At 38.0% G+C, this 22,683-nt stretch overlaps 1 protein-coding gene across 1 annotated transcript in view; it reads left to right on the top strand.

Moving 5' to 3' along the window:
* Nucleotides 1–22,683, top strand: part of LOC149800384 (furin-like protease kpc-1) — a 52,686-nt gene that overhangs the window by 26,846 nt on the left and 3,157 nt on the right. Inside the window, exons 2-7 of the mRNA XM_089958410.1 lie at nucleotides 12,642–12,770; nucleotides 13,862–13,951; nucleotides 14,586–14,717; nucleotides 15,877–15,938; nucleotides 21,300–21,388; nucleotides 22,440–22,612. Of these exons, the coding sequence (XP_089814536.1) occupies nucleotides 12,642–12,770; nucleotides 13,862–13,951; nucleotides 14,586–14,717; nucleotides 15,877–15,938; nucleotides 21,300–21,388; nucleotides 22,440–22,612 (675 nt within the window). The remainder of the gene's footprint in view (nucleotides 1–12,641; nucleotides 12,771–13,861; nucleotides 13,952–14,585; nucleotides 14,718–15,876; nucleotides 15,939–21,299; nucleotides 21,389–22,439; nucleotides 22,613–22,683) is intronic.

Consider the following 22,683-nt stretch of genomic DNA (forward strand, 5'->3'; position numbering starts at 1 on the left):
AATCCTTTCAACGTCCAAAGAAAAAAGTTGCTTTTCAACCTGTGTTAGTGACGGTGCCAGAAGAACCCGTCACCCAGGACAGGACTGTCGTGGACAGACCTGAAAGACCCTTTCGGGAGGACACTTGTGTGACCTTACCCCCATAGAACTGGTCAGAACTTTACCCAAAACATGTTGTAAAGACACTTGTTTCTATTCCACGTTGATGGTCATCATGTGCCTTTTCTCGTTGTACTTAAGCCTTTGGCTTTTATGTATTTTTGTCTTTCGTGTTCATGTTTAAAACATTCAATAAACGTGTTCTGAAAAAAAGTATATAAACTCTCGTCTCGTTTGTTTTCGTGTCACAAGTGACATTCCTGACACTATGGCTACTTCTGCTGTCTCTGCTCCTTCTTCCTCCACTGTCAAAGTCATTGACGAACACTTAGATCGTGCCAGTTGGGAGACTTTGTATCTTCGTCATCCCTTTAACATGCTCATTGCCGGACCTAGCGGTTCAGGCAAAACCGAATTCGTCAAACGTTTGATCGAACATAAACATCATTTGATCGATCGACCCCCTCAGCGGATCGTGTGGTGTTACAAAGAGTGCCAATCGGCGTACAGCCTCTTGCGAGAAAGTCAAGGCGATTCCACCATGTTTGTGGAAGGCATTCCTAAAGAAGATGACGGCATCGTCTCTGACTCCCGTCAAACCCATTTGGTCATTTTCGACGACATGTTAGGAGAAGACGAAGAAGAAATTGAACTGTGGTTCACGCGCAAAGGGCATCACCGTAATGCCAGTGTCGTTTACATCACCCAAAATGTGTTTCAACAAAGTAAAGCCCATCGCACCATCAGTCTCAATGCGCATTACGTGGTCTTGTTTAAAAGCCCTCGAGATAAATCGCAAGTGCAAGTCTTAGCCAAACAGTTAGGAACGCCTTGGCTGACTCAGGCGTACGACGATGCCACTCAAACTCCACACGCCTATTTACTCGTCGATTTGAAACCTACGACTCCCGAGGATTTGCGATTTCGTACCCACTTGTTTCACCACTAGTGCCAAGACGGAGGGCCTGTCCTATACACGTTTCCGTCCTCGACTTAATTTCACTCCACAAAAAAATCTATAAAACCTCAGACCCTTTTCGTCTGTCTCACACACATTTTGAACATGACGTCCGTTCAGTCGCATCTTCCCGTCAAATTGATTCGTGCCTTGTATGGCATCAGTCGAGAAAAAAATCCACAAATACGAGCTCGTGTCTTAGAAGCTAGTCTCAAAGAAGTCTTACGATGGTTCACGGTGACGGCACGTCAATTACTCCAAGGAATCATTCAGATTCCTCATCAAACCAAACGCGTTTTTGATCGAAACAAAGTCGCTTTGACCCAACTGGCCGATCCCCGCATCGGCACTCAAACCAAAAAACAAATCAGTTTGAAACCTGGAGGGAGCGGTACTCTAGGAGGGGTCATCATTCGCTCTCTCTTAAGATGGGATCCTAATGCCCCAAAACTTCTCCCCAAGAAAAAAGTCAAACGAAGCTCCAAGAAGAAGAAAAAGACCAGGTCCCCAAGGAGAACTTCTCCAGTGGCGGGACTCTCCTCTTACCAGACACCACTCCGGAAAAAAAAGAAGCCCCCAGAAAAAGAAACAGAGAAAAAGTCCCCAGAAAAAGAAAAGTCCACAGAATAAAACTAGTCGCAAGAGAGGCACTTCGGCCAAGACGCAACCTTACACTCGCAATCCACGACCTGCCACGGCGGTGACCGCGTCTCCGGCAGCCTCACGTTCATCCACTTATCCGTTGATGACACCAAGAACTGAAGAGTACTTGGAGACGTTGAGCACACCAAGAACTTCTCCGTTGATGACCCCAAGAACTTCCCCAGTGGCAGGACCCTCCAATTTAGTGACAGTGGCTGCTGCTCACAAAGTACCTGCTCCCAAAATCAAGGTTCAAGAAAGATCGGGCATATTACAAAGTTTACTGGATTTATCCAAGCAAGAACTGGCTCGATTTAGTCCGTTGTGTACCCCTGCACGACGTGTCATGCCTGTCCTGAAGTTGATGCGACGTAAAGACAATCAGTGGCGACGCGTTCCAGTATAAAAAAAGGTGTGTGACCAAGTAGGGTATCAGTGTTTTGGTGCTCCTGAAGATGTCACCCTCCAGAAAACATCCCTCTTCTAAACAACTCCAAGGAAAGAAAAGGAAAGGACTGCCTCCTCATTTAGTCAAACATGGGGACATGTTATCTGTCCTGTCCAAAGCTTCTCCACCTCTACGAAAAAAGCTCATTCAATCAGCCTCCAAAGAGGTCATCGATACCGTGTGCGAATGTTGTTTGAACGTCTTGAAAGGCACGATCCCTTTGCCCAAACACCAGAAACAATGCTTAGGCAAACATCGTCACGTTCATCGCCAAATGGTTCAAAATTCCCATTCGTCAAAAGAAGAAGATGTTGGTCCAACGTGGAGGCATTTTACCCCTCTTGTTAGGCCCCTTACTGAAAGGAGTCTTGTGAACCATGTTGGGAGGACTGGTGGGAGCGAGATAAAAAGGCCCTCTGAAGTCTCAATATCTCAGAATCGACCCCTGACAACCCCATCGAAGGACGAAAACTAGCTTTAGTGCCTTACAAACGATGGATGGAATACTATCGTTGGCAAGAACAACGCACCCCGCATTTACCTCCCAATCCCCATTTGAGCGAGATGTCCCAGTTACAACACGAATTGCAGTCCTTGATGGATCGCCAAGATTTGTCCTAAACAGAAAAATCGCAAAAGTACGATCAACTCTTGCTACAACTGCAACTCTTTCACCAGAAAGCTTTAGACGAAACAGCTCTACCCACTCTGAAAGATTTTAAGACCTTGATGAAAAGTCCAGCACCATCATCACTACCACCACCACCACTACTACCATCCCCAGGGGTCACCAGAGATGCTACCCCACGAAGACCTGAGGAAGAAGAGATGCGAGAAGTGTTTCAAACACCATCAGCAGCTCCCATTTCGAGTAAGATTGCAGCATCGATGTCCACTCCTCCTTCGACAGAAGTGAAAAAGAAAGAAGGGAAACCAGAAGTGAAAAAAGAAAAGAAGACCAAAGAGATTCCATTACCACCTCCACCACCACTACCTTCGACTTCTACTCCCGTAGCCCATCGGATACGTAAATCCGTTTCTAAACCATCCTTTCGTCCCACCCAAAGCAGCATCACCGAAGAGTGGGTAACTTATTAACACACAAACAAACACAAAAATGGAAAAAGTCTTAGCCAGTATTTACTACGATCCCTCCCATCCTGCAGGTTACGCAGGAGTTCAAAAATTGTATCGTGCTGCCAAAACGCGACTGAAAAGTCTCCGTTTACCTCAAGTGCAACGATGGTTACAAGAACAAGCTACCTACACTTTACACAAACCCATTCGACGCAAGTTTGCCAGAAGTCGCACCCGAGTGGAAGGCATCGATCATCAATGGCAAGCCGATTTAGCCGATGTCTCTCATTTGGCCAGCTACAATCGTGGCTACAAATATTTGTTTTGTGTCATCGACGTCTTTTCCAAATTTGCCTGGGTCGTGCCCTTGACTTCCAAATCGAGCAGCGAGTTAGTGCGAACCCTGCAACGGGTGTTGAAACAAAGCGGTCGTCAGCCTCTTCGATGGCAAACGGACAAAGGTACAGAATTTCTGAACCAAGCTTTCCAAAAAGAATTAAAGAAACGTGACATTCATTTTTTTACCACCGAGAATCCCGAAACCAAAGCCAGCATCGTGGAACGTTTTCAACGCACTTTGAAAGAACGCATGTGGAAATCTTTTACGCATCACCACACTCTGAAGTACATCGACATCTTACCGCACCTGGTGCAAGCGTACAACCAATCTTACCATCGAAGCATCGGACGTGCCCCGCAAGAAGTGACCCCCGATAACGAAGTGCTGGTGTTTGAGCGCCTGTTTGGTACGTCCCCAACGAGGGCTGTCCCCAAGAAAAGTGGAGAGTTGACCGTAGGAGATTGGGTGCGCATTGGCAAAACCAAACGCACTTTCGACAAAGGTTACTTACCTAACTGGACGACCGAATTGTTTCGTGTCACTGGACGAGTGCATGGCCGTCATCCTGCCATCTATAAATTGGAAGACATGAACGGAGAAGTGCTCAAAGGAACGTTTTATTTGCCCGAGTTACAACGTGTGACCAAAAAAGAAGACGACGTGTACGACATCGAAAGCATTCTCGAACGCAGAACCCGTAAAGTGGGCAAACGACGTGTCAAAGAAGTCAAAGTACGTTGGAAAGGATACCCACCCAGTTTTGATTCTTGGATCGACGCTTCGCAAGTCATCGACTATAAAAAGAAGTGACCATCATGCCCTTTCACACAGACGCAGCTACGTCGACCACTCCTTTACCCAGTTCTTCTGTGCAAGATTTACAAAAACAACCCTTGTGGGTGTGGTGTGGAGAACGTGTGCCTAAAACGCAAATCGTCTTTTTCTGCCAAATCTTTGTGATGTATTGTGTCATCGGGGCAGCCATCGCCAATTTGAGTTTGCAACAAGGAGACAAACAATTGTTTGACCATTTTATTGAGCAGTTGCACGGTTACCTGCTTCCTAATCCCTCCCTGAAATTCACCTCGAACGGGAACCACGGGAACCTTGTGTCCAGTGCCAGTGCCAGTCACCACTCCAACCACAACCAGAACCCCATTTTGAGCGGAGACACGCCTCTGACTTCCAGTAACCCCTCTGAGAGCCACCGAACTCTGGAATTATGAGCCACCAAAACCAATTTTACTTAACCTTACCCAGTGACAGTTCCATGGAGGTGTTTCCCAAGAACACGTTGTGCTGTTACACGGCCAAATTACCTCAGGCCATCCCATTAGATCATGAAGCCCATTGGGAAGTGGCTTTGGTAGAAATGATTTATCCAACACAAATCAAAAACATCACTGAAACTCAAAACACTTTTGACGTCGAAATTCTGGACCCAATAGTGCAGCAAACCATGACGGCCACTTCTCAACATAAATCACTTCCGAAGACCCCAATACCCCGCAGCAGCAGTGACCCTTCTCCTCCTTTTTACGTTTATCACTTTAAAATTAACTGACAAATTCTATGCAGCATTTGACAAAGTTCTGACCGGACTAAAAAGACGTGTCACCATTGAGTACCACAAACTGTCTCACCGTCTACTCATCAAATTTGAAAGTGAGGACAAAAGTATACGTATTAAATTTTGCCCTGAATTGTATGACATTTTGGGTGGAGACCTCAATTTGGTCACGGATAAGCACTCCAAAAAGATTGAGAAAGCAGAGATTGACAACAACGGGCATTTTGCGAGGTATTTTCGTTTCCCGGTAGAACTGAACCAAGGACTGAATTTGATGTTGGTGTACTCCGATGTGGTGGAGTACAACGTGGTGGGACACACCTCCGTGCCGTTACTGCGTGTCATTCCTTTCAAAGTGGATTCTGCCACGGTCACTGACGAGGAAGGTGGAAACACTTACCACGTCCACCGCGAATTTGTACATCCTCATTATTTGCCTGTCAGCAAGTGGTATTAGGACACGGTCAACATTGCTATAAAAGGAGATTTGGGACAAAATATTTCATTCACCAAAGGAAAAGTCACGGTGAAACTCCATTTTCGAAAACGGTTCTCTCACGACTCGTAAGTCATGTATCCAGTGTACCGAGGGATTGCTCGACAGCGAGGACACGGTTTAGGAGATATGTTAAAATCGGCCTTTCGTTCGGTGGCCCCTGTGTTGAAACCGATGGTGACACGCGGATTGCACGCCTTGAAAGATGCGGCACTGACGCAAGGCAAAGAATTTCTCCAAAATGTCATCATCGACAAACAAAACCCCAAAGAAGCCTTCATGAGGGCAGGCAAAAATGTCTTGCTACAAACGGGTAAAGACCTTTTGGGCCGACGAGACACACCTATAAATGCCCTGCACGCTACCGAGTCAGGCATTCAGCAAGGACAAGGCAGAAAGAGACGACGAAGAAAACACCCTTTCACCAGACTTCACACGTCTAAAGCTAGAAAGGCAAAGAAAAGAAGAACGGTTCGAGACTTAGACATTTTCGATTATTGAGAAACAGCAACAAAACAAATGATGCACCGAGAGTCTTGCGCCTGTTCCAAGTCGAAACTGGATCTGTTTGCCATGCCCTCCACCATGATGACCATGCAAGAATCCCAATGGGTGGAATTTCACCCCGTCTCCTCTTTAACAGATTCCGCTCCCATCGAGTTTGAAATCCGAAGATTACATCGATCTGAATAGCAGTTACTTGTACCTGAAAGTCAAAGTTCTAGATAAGAATGGAGGTGGTATAGACGGTGACGAGAAAGTAGCTCCCGTCAACAATTTCATGCGTTCCTTGTGCAGCTCAGTGGACTTGTACTTGAATAACAAACTGGTCAGCAGCAGCATGGATACTTACCCTTACCGTGCCTACCTGGAAAATCTCTTGACGTACGGAATAGATGCCAAGAATACTCATCTCAATGCTTGTGTGCTATGGGAACCTGACGAAGCGACCAAGTTTGACATAATAGATAAAGACAATGACGGCTTTGATGAAAGACAAAACATAATCAAAGATGGAAAGAGTTTAGATATGATGGATCGTTTGCATTTGGACATGTGGTTGCAAGAGAAATATTTGCTGAACGGGGTAATGTTCGCTTGAGACTGAATCGTAGCAGTACTGCTTTCCATTTGTTGGCTGATGCTGATGCTACTACTGGTGGCAATCCTAAAAGCAAAATCGAGGAGGTCAAACTCTACATACGACGCGTGGACGTGTTACCCAAAGTGGGAAACGACATTAGTCAGACGTTGAGCAGAACGACCGCCAAATATCCCATACGACGCGTGGAAGTGAAAACCTTCACCATTCCCACTGGACATCATTCCATGATCGAAGATCATCTGTTTCAAGGACAGTTACCCAAACGTTTAATCCTTGGTATGGTCAAGAATTCAGCCTTCAACGGAGACTTCACTAAAAATCCTTTCAAGTTTAAACACTTTAAGGTGAAGAAAATCGAAGTCAGTCGCGATGGCAAGACCTTCTGTACCAAACCTTTTGAACCGGACTTTGATCCCACGAAGATGAATTACTTGAGATCATACTTGTCCCTGTACGAAGCCACCGGCTAGTTAGGGACCAACACCAGTCACGGCATTACGTACGACGATTACGCAGGAGGCTATTCTTTGTGGGCTTTCGATTTCACTCCAGACCAAGGCAGTGACGAGGGACATTTCCACCCTATAAAATCCGGCCAGATTCGTGTGGAACTTCAGTTTGGAGAAGAAGTGAAAGAGACAGTAAACGTCATCCTGTATGCAGAACTCGATAATACCATAGAAATCAACAGTTTGAGAGAAGTCATTCTAGATTATTAGAAGTCATGGAAGACTGTTATCCCTCTTTACCTAGTGGAGAAACTTTGGAGATGGAATGTGAGGAGACCGTGGAAGGAGAATCCCAAGACAAAGACGAAGAAGTTGTCATGATGAAGTCGAGATGGCCAGAACAATAAGCCCATTTAGTCTCCTGTTTTGCCAAACACTTGGTCGAAAAAATGACGGAATTGATCAAGAAAGATTGCTATGGATGTCAAAACGATCATCCCAGTCAAATTCAACACGATAAATGCCTGATACTGAGTCAAGAAGAAATATTGAACGAGTATCTGGACGAAGCTTGGAGTCTCATCTCGGACGAAGTCGTGTTGCACCAGTGGTATAAAGACTTGCGTGAACATTCGTGTCCACCATTAACCACTCAAGAGATCGATCGTATCGAAGCTCTCCTGAATCAGAGTGAGGAGACGAAACGAAGAAACGGTTATTTGTCAGACATTTTCAAGCAAAAAGTCAGGATCGAATTGATGACTTATTATTACCTGTGAAGAAGAAAAAAACAAAACATGGATACCTGGGAACTTTATTACCTTTTGAACCACAGTTCGTATACGGCTTCTTGGAATCCTGTCGTCTGTGCTAAAGATGAACTCCCTCATCGCAAACCTCAAGACCATCTAGCTTATGTGATCAACACGGACGACAGTCATCTCCCAGGAACCCACTGGGTTGCCGTTTACTTTCCTCAAGAAGGATGTGTGGAATATTTCGATTCGTACGGATTGCCCCCTTTGGAAGATGATATCATTGACTTTATGGGAAGAAATGCTCAGACCACCCGATTCAATAATGTGAAATTACAAGGCACATATTCCTTGGTGTGTGGACAATATTGTGTGTATTTTCTGCATCATCGCAGCCTGGGCTATTCCTTAGAACATTTAGTGACTCATTTTGATCCTCGTTCATCTTCTAGAAACGATGTGAAAGTAGATCAATGGTTTTGTGACCATTATGCTTATCTTTTGTCTCAAGCTAGGAAACGTAGTGTCCATCAATGGCCTAATGACTTCCAACAATGGAAATTACAATTTCATTCACAACGTTGTCAACCCTGTTTAATGTAGAGTGTTAATTAAAAAATGTTTGATGTTATATTGTTGAATTATTATTGAAAATGTTAGAGTTGTTGTTGGTTAGTTTAAGTGATTTTGAATAAAAAATGTTGTGTTTTGAAAAAAAAATGCCTTTGTCTTTTGTTTGGCTATAAGAATGTTGATTCATGGTCTTTGACTTCTCTCTATCTCTCTCATGACACTCATTGATCGTTCCGGCTCGAAAACCGTGGAGGGATGTTTTCCATCACGTCCGCGCTTTGACTTTAAGAACCGGGGTAGTTTCCAGTCTAACCATCCATTGTCGACTCATCCTCCTACGAAAATGTGCTCCAAACTAGCTAAGCTAAACGAAGCCTACGTGAATTTGCATAGGGTCAGACACAGTCTGATACCGAAGCCAGAAGAGATAGAGAATGTGAGAATGTTAAAAGTCACTGAAGACCTGATAGAAGAGCTCTTCAGAGAAGAAGTGAACATGGAGAAAGAAGAATGGACAGAGAAGTATAGACTTCAGAGACAGCAGCAACAGCAACAACAGCAGCAGCAGCAGCAACCTGAACCTGACAGAGGCTTTGTCGATTGTCGTATCGACACCAAAGAGTTCTTCTTCTATTTCCGAAGAAGCAGACCTATCGTCAGAAAGTCTATCCTCAGAAGACGACGCATTCTTAGAAACTAAAAGATTGCCATAGCAAACAAAAAAACCCAGCCCTTTTCAGGGCTACCCCAAACTCTAGAAAAGAAATAACAATCGATTTGCAAATGTGTGTAGGTAGAGTAGTGTGAATATAAACACTGACTCTTTTGTGATGTGAGTGTATGTGTTTGTGTATAGGATTGTGTGTTTGTAAGTGCTCACGTACGTTTGTGTGGATAGTAGATTAAGATGATGTTTTTGGCTGTTTGAGGTGTGGGGAGAGTAGATTTGGAGTTTGATTGGATTGCTTTACGTATGTGAATAGTATATTGCTTGTTTAATAAAATGTTTTAGGATAGTGATGGGCAGTATAAAAAAGTGAGTGAGTGTTTCTTTTAGGTCCGCGCGTTGTTTGGTCATGATCTAGGTAAGATCAATTTTGTTTTAAGGGATGTTTTCCATCACGTCCGCGCTTTCACTATAAATTGAAACTCTCTGGGGATTCTAGCTACCCTGTTCATTCGTTAACAAGACAATGAATACCAGAATTGTAAAGCTTCTAGAACTCCAGATGCACCTGGAATATGCCAGACGCATACTAAATGAACTGGCCGCGGAGGCCATTGTCGAAGAGGGAAGGATGAAAGAGGAGGAGGAAAGAAGAAAAAAAAAGAAGAGGAGGAAAAGGAGAGAAGAAATTTCAGAATCCCAGAAACAGAAAATTGGGATTCTGAAGCCACTTATCCCGCCTCTACACTCCCAAGAAAAAAGATAAGAGGAGACTGGGGAAGAAGATGTGTGTGTGGTGCCAGGCCAGGAAGGTGCCAGCATTAGATAGGTGCATCTAGAGTTAAAAACAAACAGCCCTTTTCAGGGCTACCCAAACCTTTAGAAAAGAAATAACAATCGATTTGCCAATGTGTGTAGGTAGATTAGTGTGAATATAAACACTGACTCTTTTTTTTATAGTGTTTGTGTTTGTGTTTGTAAGCGCTGACGTAGGTTTGTGTGGATAGTAGATTTGGGTTTCATTTTAATGCTTTGCATGTGTAAATAGTAGATTAGGGGTTTGTTTATTGATGCTTAACGTATGTGGATAGTAGATCATATGAAATGAGAAAAGTGGGGGATGTTTTCCTTCACGTCCGTGCGTTGTTCGGTTATGATCTAGGTAATATCAATTTTATGTTTTAGGGGGATGTTTTCCATCACGTCCGCGCTTTCACTATAAGAACCCACAGTATTCATCGTTCAAACCATTCTACAAAGAAGAAAAAAGAAGATGGCTTCGAACCAGCTTGATAAAATGAAAACATTGCAAGACTTCCTGGACAATTTGGGTATGATGGAGCAAATGTTAGTGAGGTTAAACGAGGATCACTATTCTTATAGCCCCCATCGAGTGAAGATGGAGATTAACAACTTAAGAAAAGTAAAGGAAATGATAAGTGATGTGATGAAAGAAATAAAGGAGGAGAAGGAGGATGAAGAGGAAAGGATAAGGATAAGAGCATGGAATAAAAAAATTGAAAAAGAAGAAGAAAATGAGAAGAGGAAGAAAGAAGAGGAGGAGAAGAAGAAAGAAGGGAAGAAAAAGGAAGAAAAGAAAGAAAAGAAGAGAAAGAGTGTAGGACAGAAAATACGAAGTTGGTGGAGAAATAGAAGAAATTAGAAGCAGAAGGAACCCAAAGGCCCTTTTCAGGGCCTTTCATAGGTCTCGAAAAGAGAATGACTTTCCATTGCCTACCCTTTTTTTTTTATTTTTTTTATTTTTTTTAAAATCCCATGTTAATTTCCCCTTGTCCCTATGCAGGCCCACAATTTATTCCCATATTAATTCCCCTTGTCGCTAAACAGGCCCACAATTTATTCCCATGTTAATTCCCCTTGTCGCTAAACAGGCCCACAATTTATTCCCATGTTAATTCCCCTTGTCGCTATACAGGCCCACGATTTATTCCCATGTTAATTCCCCTTGTCGCTAAACAGGCCCACAATTTTTCTCCATGTTAATTTTCCATTGTCGCTAAACAGGCCCAAGGGGGTCTTGTAATGCTAATTCCCATTGTCGCCAAATCGCCCCACTTAACTACTAATCACGTTCTGGAAAGTCTCAGCCTATGACACTTATTTAAATTGGTACAAAAATTGTTTCCGCATTGATTCAACTTTGTGATTTTTCGATATATAACTCTCCCACCCATCCCAATTCACCTTGCCGTAACCTGTCTGACCGTTACCATGAACTCTAACTAAAAATCAATCACGCCAACATCCAGGGATATTTAAACCACTGCTGTCTAGCGAGGTAATAAGGTGCCAAGCCCATTAGTCAATCTTAGATGGTATGTGACTCGCTGACTCGCTGCTAATGTACTTTATCAGATCTTCTAAAACACACAATTCATCCCTCAATCCATCCAATATATATATATATATATATATATATATATATATATATATATATATATATATATATATATATATATATATATATATATATATATATATATATATATATATATATATATATATATATATCTGTGTGTGTGTGTGTGTGTGTGTAGTTATCTATATTACAATTACTTGCTTGTCTGTTAGTTTTACAATATTTTCCCCATTAAATGTTATTGTAATGTAACAGTGTTTACTGGACTTGATTTTGTCCAGAATTTAGTTAAGCTCTGTTTGACTTGATTATTTTAATTTATTTCATTGATGTAAATACCTAATAATAGAAACATTATATAAAGCTGCTGATCTTAAAATTATTGACAGTTTTGGTAAACAGCATTTTTTTATTTTTTTATTCATTCTATGAGTAAGAATCATTAAGTTGAGTGAAGGTCATACCTGGACTACATGATTTGAAGCACATGTCAATTTGTAAACAAACGTCTATTTTTTCCAGAACAATGATCCTTTGATCCTCATCCGGGAATCTATTTTGCGTTTTAAGTATAACATATATTATGATAAAAAATTCTATCAGTCGTGCTTTAACATCTGACACGTTAAGTTGTATTATTTTGTGACCAGATTGGGCTGAATGTTTTTTTTTCTTCTTTAAATTATTTGAATTTAAGTGACTATGTTCTCTGGAAATACAAAATTGTTCTAAATAAATTATTGGGCAAAGACATTCACTGGAATTTATACGGAATTAAAAACTGGAATAATATTTTGTGTGATTCAACAAGAGACTGTTGACGCATCAGTACGGCGCTGTTTGTTATTATATACATCTATACATACATATAAATATACATATATTCATATATATATATATACATATAGACATATAGACATGAATCCTTTTACGAACCCTAAATAAAGGTATTTATACCCAAGGAAGACATACAACATATTTGTTTTCTGTAATACAAGGAAAGAACGATAGCCCACCCACCCACCCCCGCCTTTTTGTTTTCAGTGTTTCTAATGAGAAACACAACTTTAAATTTATTTCAGTTCTTCCTACCCAATAAGGCTCTGCTTGTAGCAAGATCAAAGAGACAAATTGCCGGATTCCACATAAAGAATATGTCAACCGATGAAGAAATCATGGAGGACGTTCAAACCTTCAGGCAAAGACCAAATGTGTGTATATTTATGCTATTAATATTGGCTTTTTGTGTCCATTCGCTAGGAATATATCATATTCATATATGTAATGAAACCTAACTTTGTATTGCTCTACCCCTATTAATACACTACAGAGTGTTCATGTCTTAAAATATTTTACACGTATCATTTCATACAAAGTTAAGAAAGGAAGACAGAACACACACACACACACACAGTATATATATATATATATATATATATATATATATATATATATATATATATATATGCCATTATTACATCAATTAAGTGATACCCAATTCAATCAAAACAGCAAGCTTCACAGAGGACGGTCAATTACAGACCTCATAACTAACAACACAAAGGACGGTCAATTACAGACCAAATAACTAACATCATATACAATAGGCTGGACATTATAGATATTATTATTCTATCCATGCTAATTTATTTTATTAATGCTTTAGATATCTACAAAACTATTACAAGCTATTGACACTGTCATTGATTCAACACAAAATCGGAAAGTTACATTTACTCTCATCACGAATTCTCAATTGTGACTTTAATTTATAATGTGGACTTACTGGTCGGAATAAGCGCTACTAAATTGCTTATTGTGCAGATGCCTGAGAAAGCAGCTTTAAAACTGCAACATGCTATCAAATGTATTAAGCGACAAATTACCTTGATTGACACAGCTGAACCGCATTACCACTGAATAATGCCATATCATATATCATTCCAGAAAGAGACTCACAAATAACCTATATTATAATTAAAACGATTCATTCCCGAAAGAGTTCACGTTTGACTTGTTCTAATACAAATGATTCATTGCAGAAAGAGGATCACATATGAATTTTGTAATAATTAAAATGATTTTCATGCCTGAATTCTCCATTTACAGCTGGCAAATAATGATTGCTACGCTGAATGCACAAACCAGCATAGTGGAATATTTTATGATTAATATTTATCGTCCTTTACGTCAGACATTTCGTGAACCTTTAGAAACAATCGCGTTTTGCTGGACATTCATTACCAATAATACAAAGATGTTTCAAATGTACGTAATATACTTGTATTCTGTTTGTTGTCAGGTTTTTCTCTCAAATAAAGTAGAACTGTTAGAGAGACACGTGAGATATTTTGGAACCAATGATACACAGTGGTCAAACATGTGGCAGATTGTAAGTTGATATCACTTCACTATTTGCAATTGTACATCCGGTTTAAAATACATTGGATATATGGAACTTTAGAGCAGTTACCAACGGAATACATTATCGCAAATATGGATAGAAACTAAAATATTTTAGCCTGTGTACGCTTTAAAAAAAATGAATATATCTATCTATCTATCAATATAATCTAATGTACCTAATCTAATCTATCTTAATCCATCATAATCTAATGTAATCTATCGTAATCTAATGTAATCTATCGTAATTTATCGTAATCTAATCTAATCTAATCTAATGTAATCTAATGTAATGTAATGTAATCTAATCTATCTATCTATCTATCTATCTATCTATCTATCCCACGAATACTTTAACGCACCCTAAATAACGATATAACTAGCGCACACTGTCGACCATATCCCATGTTCATTAAAGTGTCATAACAATGGAAGAAAATGTTGTAGGTTTCAGCAAATTCTACCGCTAACATTTTAACTATTTGATGCATTTCGGGTGGTATTGTTTTCATCCTCGAGGACGGACTTTAATTGAACTCAGAAGTGATTCAAATCACAGCATATCATTTTTACTACTACTACTACTACTACTAATAATAATAATAATAATAATAATAATTCAGAATGGGGACGTGTCACCGTCTATGAAAGTCATGGAAGCCTGGCAGTCTGGCTATAACGGAAGTGGAATTATTGTGTCAGTTGTGGACGACGGACTGCAAACGAACCACAGCGATCTGGATGCAAATGTTAGAGTAAGTCTTCGTCGCGAAATGGCCACGAAAATTTAGCTATGTTTCGGATTTGTTATTTCAGATCGGAATAAGAAATCAGATAATTTTTAAGAACAATAAGGGTATTCTTTCCTGGCCTCCTAAATTTCATTATGATTGATCACCTCAGTTCGAAGTTAATCTGGATAGTATCTTCAGATGATCATTTTGTGTTTTATAGTACAGTGTGCGTAAAACATATTATCTTTTTGTGCGTCTTACAGTACCGTGTGTTTAAAACATAATTATCCACTGTATTTTGTAGTACAGTGTGTGTAACACAGATAATTATCTACTGTGTTTTGAATTACAGTTTGTGTAACACAGATAAGTATCCACTGTGTTTTGAATTACATTGTGTGTAACATAGATAAGTATCCACTGTGTTTTATAGTACAGTGTCTGTAGCACAGATAATTATCCACTGTATTTTGTAGTATAGTGTCTGTAACACAGATAATTATTCACTGTATTTTATAGTATAGTGTCTGTAACACGGATAATTATCTACTGTATTTTGTAGTATAGTGTGTGTAATACAGATAATTACCATCTATGTTTTGAAGTATAGTTTTTTAAACATATGATTATTCTCTGTATTTTGTAGTAAAGTGTGTATAATGTAGATAATTATCTGTTCTCTAGTATATTGTGTGTAATATATATCATCGTCTTCAGTGTTTTGTAGTATAGTGTATCATAGAGATTGTCATCATCTGTGTTTTGTAGCATAGAGTGTGTAATGAAAAAGAGCATCTTCGATATTTTGTAGTATAGTGTGTGTAATAGAACATCATGTCGGTTCTGAAAAAAAACGTATTTTCCAGAAAATGGTTAATGTTTACTGTGAATGGAAGTGTATTATTGGAAATGAGTTATGAGAACTGAATTATTGTCGAAATTCCAGAAAGTTTAAATGCTTGACATGTTCAAAGTATGTGGACTGTTGTTGCTAAATAATATTAAATGACATGGAATAATACGATAAAATATTCAATTAAATTTTATGATGCTGCGTTCTATTATGTTCTGTCCGTTTTTACACTATCCTGTAAGATACAGATTTATTTCAGTAATTAAACTGTATCAATAGGAAAATTTTATAATGCAAATTCAAGTCAGGATTCGTCTTTCGTTACAGTTGGACGGCCATTACGACCTTGTAGATAATGACACTAATCCTTATCCACCTATTAACTTCAGGTGAGTAATACTGTTGAGCAAATGGTGATGCTAATACTACTTGCAATAATATAGATACTATTAATAAGAACAATCTTTGCTAAACGATTACACACTTGCTTATTAAAGACGTATCTTCCGCGCGATTAAGAGTGTATAAACAGGTTATGACATTCAAAAATCAATTAAGAACATTCAGGTAAAATCGCACACCCACACATACAGATTTAAAATGGATTGATATGTTGGATTTATATTTTATATTTGTTAATGTTTAAACAGCCCTGTCCGTGGAAAGTGACTCTAAATTATGGGTATGGATCATTAACTTCAATATATTTTTAATATATAGAGTTGAATAAATATATAACATCATCTCTCTCACAGTATATATATATATATATATATATATATATATATATATATATATATATATATATATATATATATATATATATATATGACTAGTTTTCAGAATATAGAACTATGAACATGCATGATAACGTGCCACACATATTGTACGATGTCGGAAGTCATAACAACAAATAAGGAATAAAAAAGCCATTGCTCTTTGTTTTATTGACGGGAGTAGAGAGTTTGGAATAATTAAATAGCTTTGAAAAGTTTTCTTCTCGACCTCGGAAACTGCAGTTCGTTATTAGCGGAAAATCTGAGATTACGCTGAGTTTTAGATGATGTTATCTTAGTTAGGTTAAATATATAATGCATAGAACGTCTGTGCAAACATTTACACGGCATTATTCCTTAAAAATAAAGGAAATATAAAATACCTTTCTGTGTTGGTATTGTAGGTGTTAAAGCAAAACATTCGAAGGAGAAAAAAGTAGATCGTTTCAGAATTATGTGTGGGTTTTTTATGTAGTTTGTGAATTATACAGAATTGTTTATTTGACTTGTTTCCCAATTTACCAAAGCCATAATCTCTCAGTGGTAGTATATTTATAAACATGAATTTTAAGCGACTGGGGACGTCTCATGTTCAACAGCAATTTTAAGGGAGCAGTTTCTCTGGCGACCACAGTACAATTGTGATCCACAGACGTATTCCATATGAGGTGTTCATCGGTGTAGTTACGAATAACTACTCTGTGATTTTGAACACAAAACATGTTTTAGTCATTTTCAGTGGGATAAAATGTCAGTGGTTAAGCGTTGTTTTGTTACAATCGTCATACATTTCGTTGTAGATTCGTTGTAAACACGGTCTGTTTTGTTTACACCAAACACAAAGTGTTGATGTCGATTGTTTTCAGTTGAGTTAAATTATTTACCAGATTTATGCAGTGTAGAAGCTTTACAGAAGAGATCCGTGCTACAGTGTACTTGACGCTAAGTGAAGTCATTGATAAATAATATAGAAAAGAAGAATCCCTAATAAAGAGCACCAAGGAACATTCCTTAAAATATGATTCGAAAGTGAAGTATATTTCTCCGTAAAACCAACAATTAATCTGTCCACGAGTTTAGAAGTAAATTTACAAACTATGTATGACAAACATGTGTAGGCCGAAACAGTCTGATGGACCTCCGAATGGTCAACCAAATTGATTTTTAAACATGATCAATAATATCTGCACCAGTAAATTCATCGGATTCAGTCGCTACATAGCCACTGTTTTATGACTGTAGTCAAGGTAAACTGACATAAATATGTTTGTTTGGTATATGATAGTGATTCTTTGTAAGGAACTGGTACTTGCAAAAATATCCTAAAATATGCTTGTTGACATGCTTCTTCACTCATATTTAAAAGTACATACGGAATAGATAAGAGAGAGTGATTGTGCGTCATTCCCTTCGTTTGCCTCGTACATTTTTGTGATTGTGCGTCATTTCTTTCGTTTGCCTCGTACACTGCTGTGATTGTGCGTCATTCCCTTCGTTTGCCTCGTACACTGCTGTGATTTTGTGTCATTTCCTTCGTTTTCCTGATACACTGCTGTGATTTGTGACATTCCTTTCATTTGCTTCATACACGGCTGATACCGTGGCTAATTTAAATGACGTTGGAAATGTATGATATAGCTGATTACTTCTTTCAGTGAATCAAAGGTTGACAACATCGATATTAATATAATCTTGTTGTGACGTGTATCTAGACCCGCCGATTAGTTAGTGTCTCTTTTATTGATAATGTCAATATTATATATATATATATATATATATATATATATATATATATATATATATATATATATATATATATATATATATATATTATATACATATTAGTATATTATGGGATGATACTGAAATGAACCGGAACGGGCACACCTTCATTAACGAAGACTGAAATCCTCTGTTGGACCAAAGATGGACCTTTTATATGTTATGGGAAACCTGAAATTAAAAGATGTGCATTTTGTTTTGTAATATCGGGATCACCAGTACAACTAGTGTTATTAACTATAGTTTAGGAAGGACTCAAAATGCTAAATTGGCAGAAGTTAACTTTCGCAATGCTTCCAAAAGTATATGTTGTTGGTGTCTCAGGCAAGCATTTATGTTTCATCACAAGGGATTTGGCTTGGTTCGAACAGAAAAGATATATCTTTATATATATGATAGTGCCTCATTTACGTTGCACCTCAGCTGTTTTATTGGCATACCATTATGTTTGTTTTTAGTGTTTAATTCTTGTAACCTTTAGTGGAATATGTGCATTTATGATTGCTAAACAACATTGGTTCGAGATAGACAAGTCATAATCCTGTTTCGTTTCATAAAAAGTATATGTATTACTATTTAAAGACGATTCAGATAGAAATGCATTGTGGTAAATTCTTATTTGGTTGGCATTCTTAGGTATTGCACACTAAATGTGAATTGTTTTATTTCGCTCTGGTTCTGACAAGTTAAAAAGCCGAATAGTGATCGTCAGTAAAGGTAAATTTACTTTGACCATGAGGAGATTGTCAGGGTGGTTAGTGTGCTTGTAATTTTTATGGTAGCACAATGAGATGATTTTTTGTAGAAATATTAACTATCTGTGTAAGAACTTAGTCTTGTATAATATAAAGCCATGTCGAATTCATAACGGACGTTAAGTAAATAATATAGTCTCCCATGATTATTTTTGTGTTCGCTTTGGCACTGATCAGTCCATGATGAGAGAGAGAGAGAGAGAGACAGAGAGAGAGAGAGACAATCATGTACTCTGCAGACAAAAAATGTCACAGTGTATAATCGTCATTCATCTTCGGCATATGGGCATCAATGTACTGATTACATATTAGACGGTGAGATGCGCCTGTCTTTCTCTCCATTTACGTCTTCATTTACGTCCTCATTTCGTTACTTCTTGTTTCAGCTTTCGAGCATTCGGTGGTACTTCAATCATAGGCATGTTCTTTATATAATAAGTTTCGCTTTCAGGAAATCCTTTTTTATAATTATTATTGCAATTGGGTAAAGACGAGTGTCTACACAAATCGTTTAATTTTACTGACATTTTATTACAAGAGCTTATCGCATTAAATAAGAGATCTCTAATCAGGGATACATATCTTTTTCGTTATTCCGTCTAAGCTTTTGCACGTTTTTGACTCCTTTTCGTTGTTTCACTAAAGACTTTACTAATTATATATTTTAAGGTTTGTATTCAAACCCTACACGAATACTCTTACAGTAAACATGATTAGAATAAAAAAGAGTGTTATATTAAGAATATATATATATATATATATATATATATATATTATATATATATATATATATTGTATTTTGAGCTGTATAGCTTAGATCCAGTACAGACAGTGTAGTAAAAGTAGTCCTTATCTTAGGTAATGCATGGTGTGATAAGCTGGATCATTAGATCTTCGTGGGGTATGAAACTGCAACCCGTCCGACCACCTGACCTATAATTGGGTCAAACTTGGGTCTGACACATATATATATGGTATATCTATTAAGTACATATTATTCTCCTGTCAAACACACGCGGATAATTTAAGAGGTAATTTGAAAAACCACTTTACCGTGCCAATACATGATTCATAACTTTTGCGCATTACAGTCGTAACACAAATGCTCATGCTATGTAAGTGTACACAACGTAATACATAATGTTAACGCTGACATAGTAAAAGCTTCAGAAATGTACATGATAACAAAGTTCGTACATGAAATATATGTACTGTATATTATATTTCCCATCATTTGACCGTTTATCTGACTGCAAAAGCAAATGATGATGAAATATCAAAACTCATTGTTAAAACAAACCGTGAAGTAGAAACATACGGTAAAATTACTTAGCTTGGGCATCATACGTATTTTCGGCATACCAAGTAGCAGCTCGCACCAGCCTTTATAATTCAGTAATTTGAGTGAGCAAATCGGCACGTTTGATGGTTGATTTCAGAGACACTGAATACAAATCAAGCCAAAATCCTTTAAAAAATTTGAGGTTTCCAAATCATTTTTGTTGATATTAATTTCAAACCCCTGCAAGAAAGTACAGAAGGAAAAAGTCTAACGAAGCAATATCATGGTGTTTGTGTACCGAATATTAAACGGACGATATGTCCCTCTTAATGTCAAGAAATGTAAAACGGAAAACAAGGCCAACCTCTGGAGTCCGTCAAAAAAGTTTGTGAGTCTTAGTTGCAAATTTCATTATCAAAGATGGTTGCGACGATGGCCATAGGAAGTCTGGAAGTGGTCAGTTTAAGTATTCACATCCAATGAGAGAGACAAGCAACATTAATAACGTCTCTTTTATGTGTTATAAACATGTGAAGACATTCAGAATGTAATCTCGATCTTATAATTATCAGACTGTTTACCCTCTGATGCTTTAGTGATAGTACAGAAATCGAATGTTTTTTTGACATGTATTTGTTCTATTGTTTATCTCAATATTTTGAAATTTAAATTCATATTTGTCAACAGTACCAATTTCGTAAATAAATAAGTGGCATTTTTCGTGTTACATTGTTTTTCTATGGCCATTTTCCTACAAAATAACAAAGTACAAATATATATATGAAATTCTATGATATTCAGCTGAAGCTATATGTTGTACCTATCATCCAAATAACCGAGCAAAAGTGCTTTGAAACAAAAATAGTTAATATTATCATAAATGAGTGGAATGATGACCTTATTAATAAAGGATAAACCCGACAAAATCCACCATATTATACAATAACTTGTGCATACGTTTATTTTATAATAGTTTTAATCATTAACATGATCATCTTCATTATCATCGCTAGGAACGGGTTGTCGATCACATTGTTCTACATCGAATGGAGTAAAATAATATGATTCGACTAATCCTGGCCCCATTATCATCACCATGTTATGAATGTAATACGTACATTTATTATTATTGTTATTATTATTATTATTATTAAGGCACGGGACGCAAGTTGCAGGGTTGATAGCAGCAGAAAGAGACAACGACAACTGCATTGTAGGCGTGGCGTACGGCTCGACACTTATCGGTATGTTCTGAAGAACAGATCATCCTTGAGTGGATACCATAAATGATTTCTGACATTCAGATGGTCCATGAGTGGATACTTTAAATGATTTATTGAATATTGGTGGCAGGTACACGAGTACAATGCTATTATGTTCTTACGTCAGTACCAAAAGTTCATCAATAAAATGGGAATGGCACCTAAACTCTAGAAACATATCATGGCGACAACATGGTGCCACTACATAACAAAAATAAGCAAACACAACACAAACAAAACATACAATAAATCATAATATATAAATGGTTCATTTATATCCATAACTGAGGGTTTAAATTGATGTATAGTGACGGTTATTATGCAAGTTTTGTCATTATTATTGCTAATTGGAACAGCGACATAATTATGCGGACATATAAGTCTGATAAATTCTGTTGAGAAACATTTTGTCTAAATTCGGCAAAAAGCAGTTCGAAAATCGCATAAGAAAGAATTAAAATGATGAGATGGAAGAAAGACGATTCTGGTTTCTTAGAATATGTTCAAGGGTATTGTGATTAATGCAAAACTATTTACGTCTTCCCAAGAATACATTTTGGCATGCAATGTTGTATAAGAATTTAAATGTTCCAAGGTAAATCTAATTAAGACATATTGATATTTACATTCATTTCTGAGTAAAATCTGTAACAACATCTTTATCGTCTTTAATCATCAGAGATGTTCGATTTTCTGTTTTTACTAAAGCATCATGGTTATTGAAATGACTCGCTTCAGACCGGACAATCAACACAAGCATCAAGTAAAGTAACAAATAAACAGAGGACGATCCAGTTTATTTTACATCATATGTAATTATAAGTTATACGTAATAATTTGAAACAATTCTGACACATAATTATAAGAAGTTACATTAGGCAGTAATGAGTTTTCTGTGTTCCATATGCAGTTTTAATACATATTTGCAAGCTTCTTACCTACAGTGTTTAATCAGTTGCGAAGTCTTCCACTGGTGATTCAATGGGAACATTTCAGTATTACGAATGTTTAGATTGCGGTTTAAATCTTTCAGGAATTCGGTTTTTGGGCTCCAGCCACACGACCGACATCAAAGAAGCACAGGCGATAACTCACGGATACGACAATATTGACATATCGTGCAATAGCTGGGGCCCACCAGATAGGCGTGGGTACTTTGAGCCAGGGGCCTTAGCTGCGGCAGCCTTTGAATTTGGAGTAACTCAGGCAAGTGTCCTTACGGTCGTACTGTGAATGCAATATATAACAATTCTACTTGGAATATTCAAAACTCGGTC

Source organism: Sinohyriopsis cumingii, chromosome 5, assembly GCF_028554795.1.
Source record: "Sinohyriopsis cumingii isolate HCF-2022 chromosome 5, ASM2855479v2, whole genome shotgun sequence".
NCBI classification, from domain to species: Eukaryota; Metazoa; Mollusca; class Bivalvia; order Unionida; family Unionidae; genus Sinohyriopsis; species Sinohyriopsis cumingii.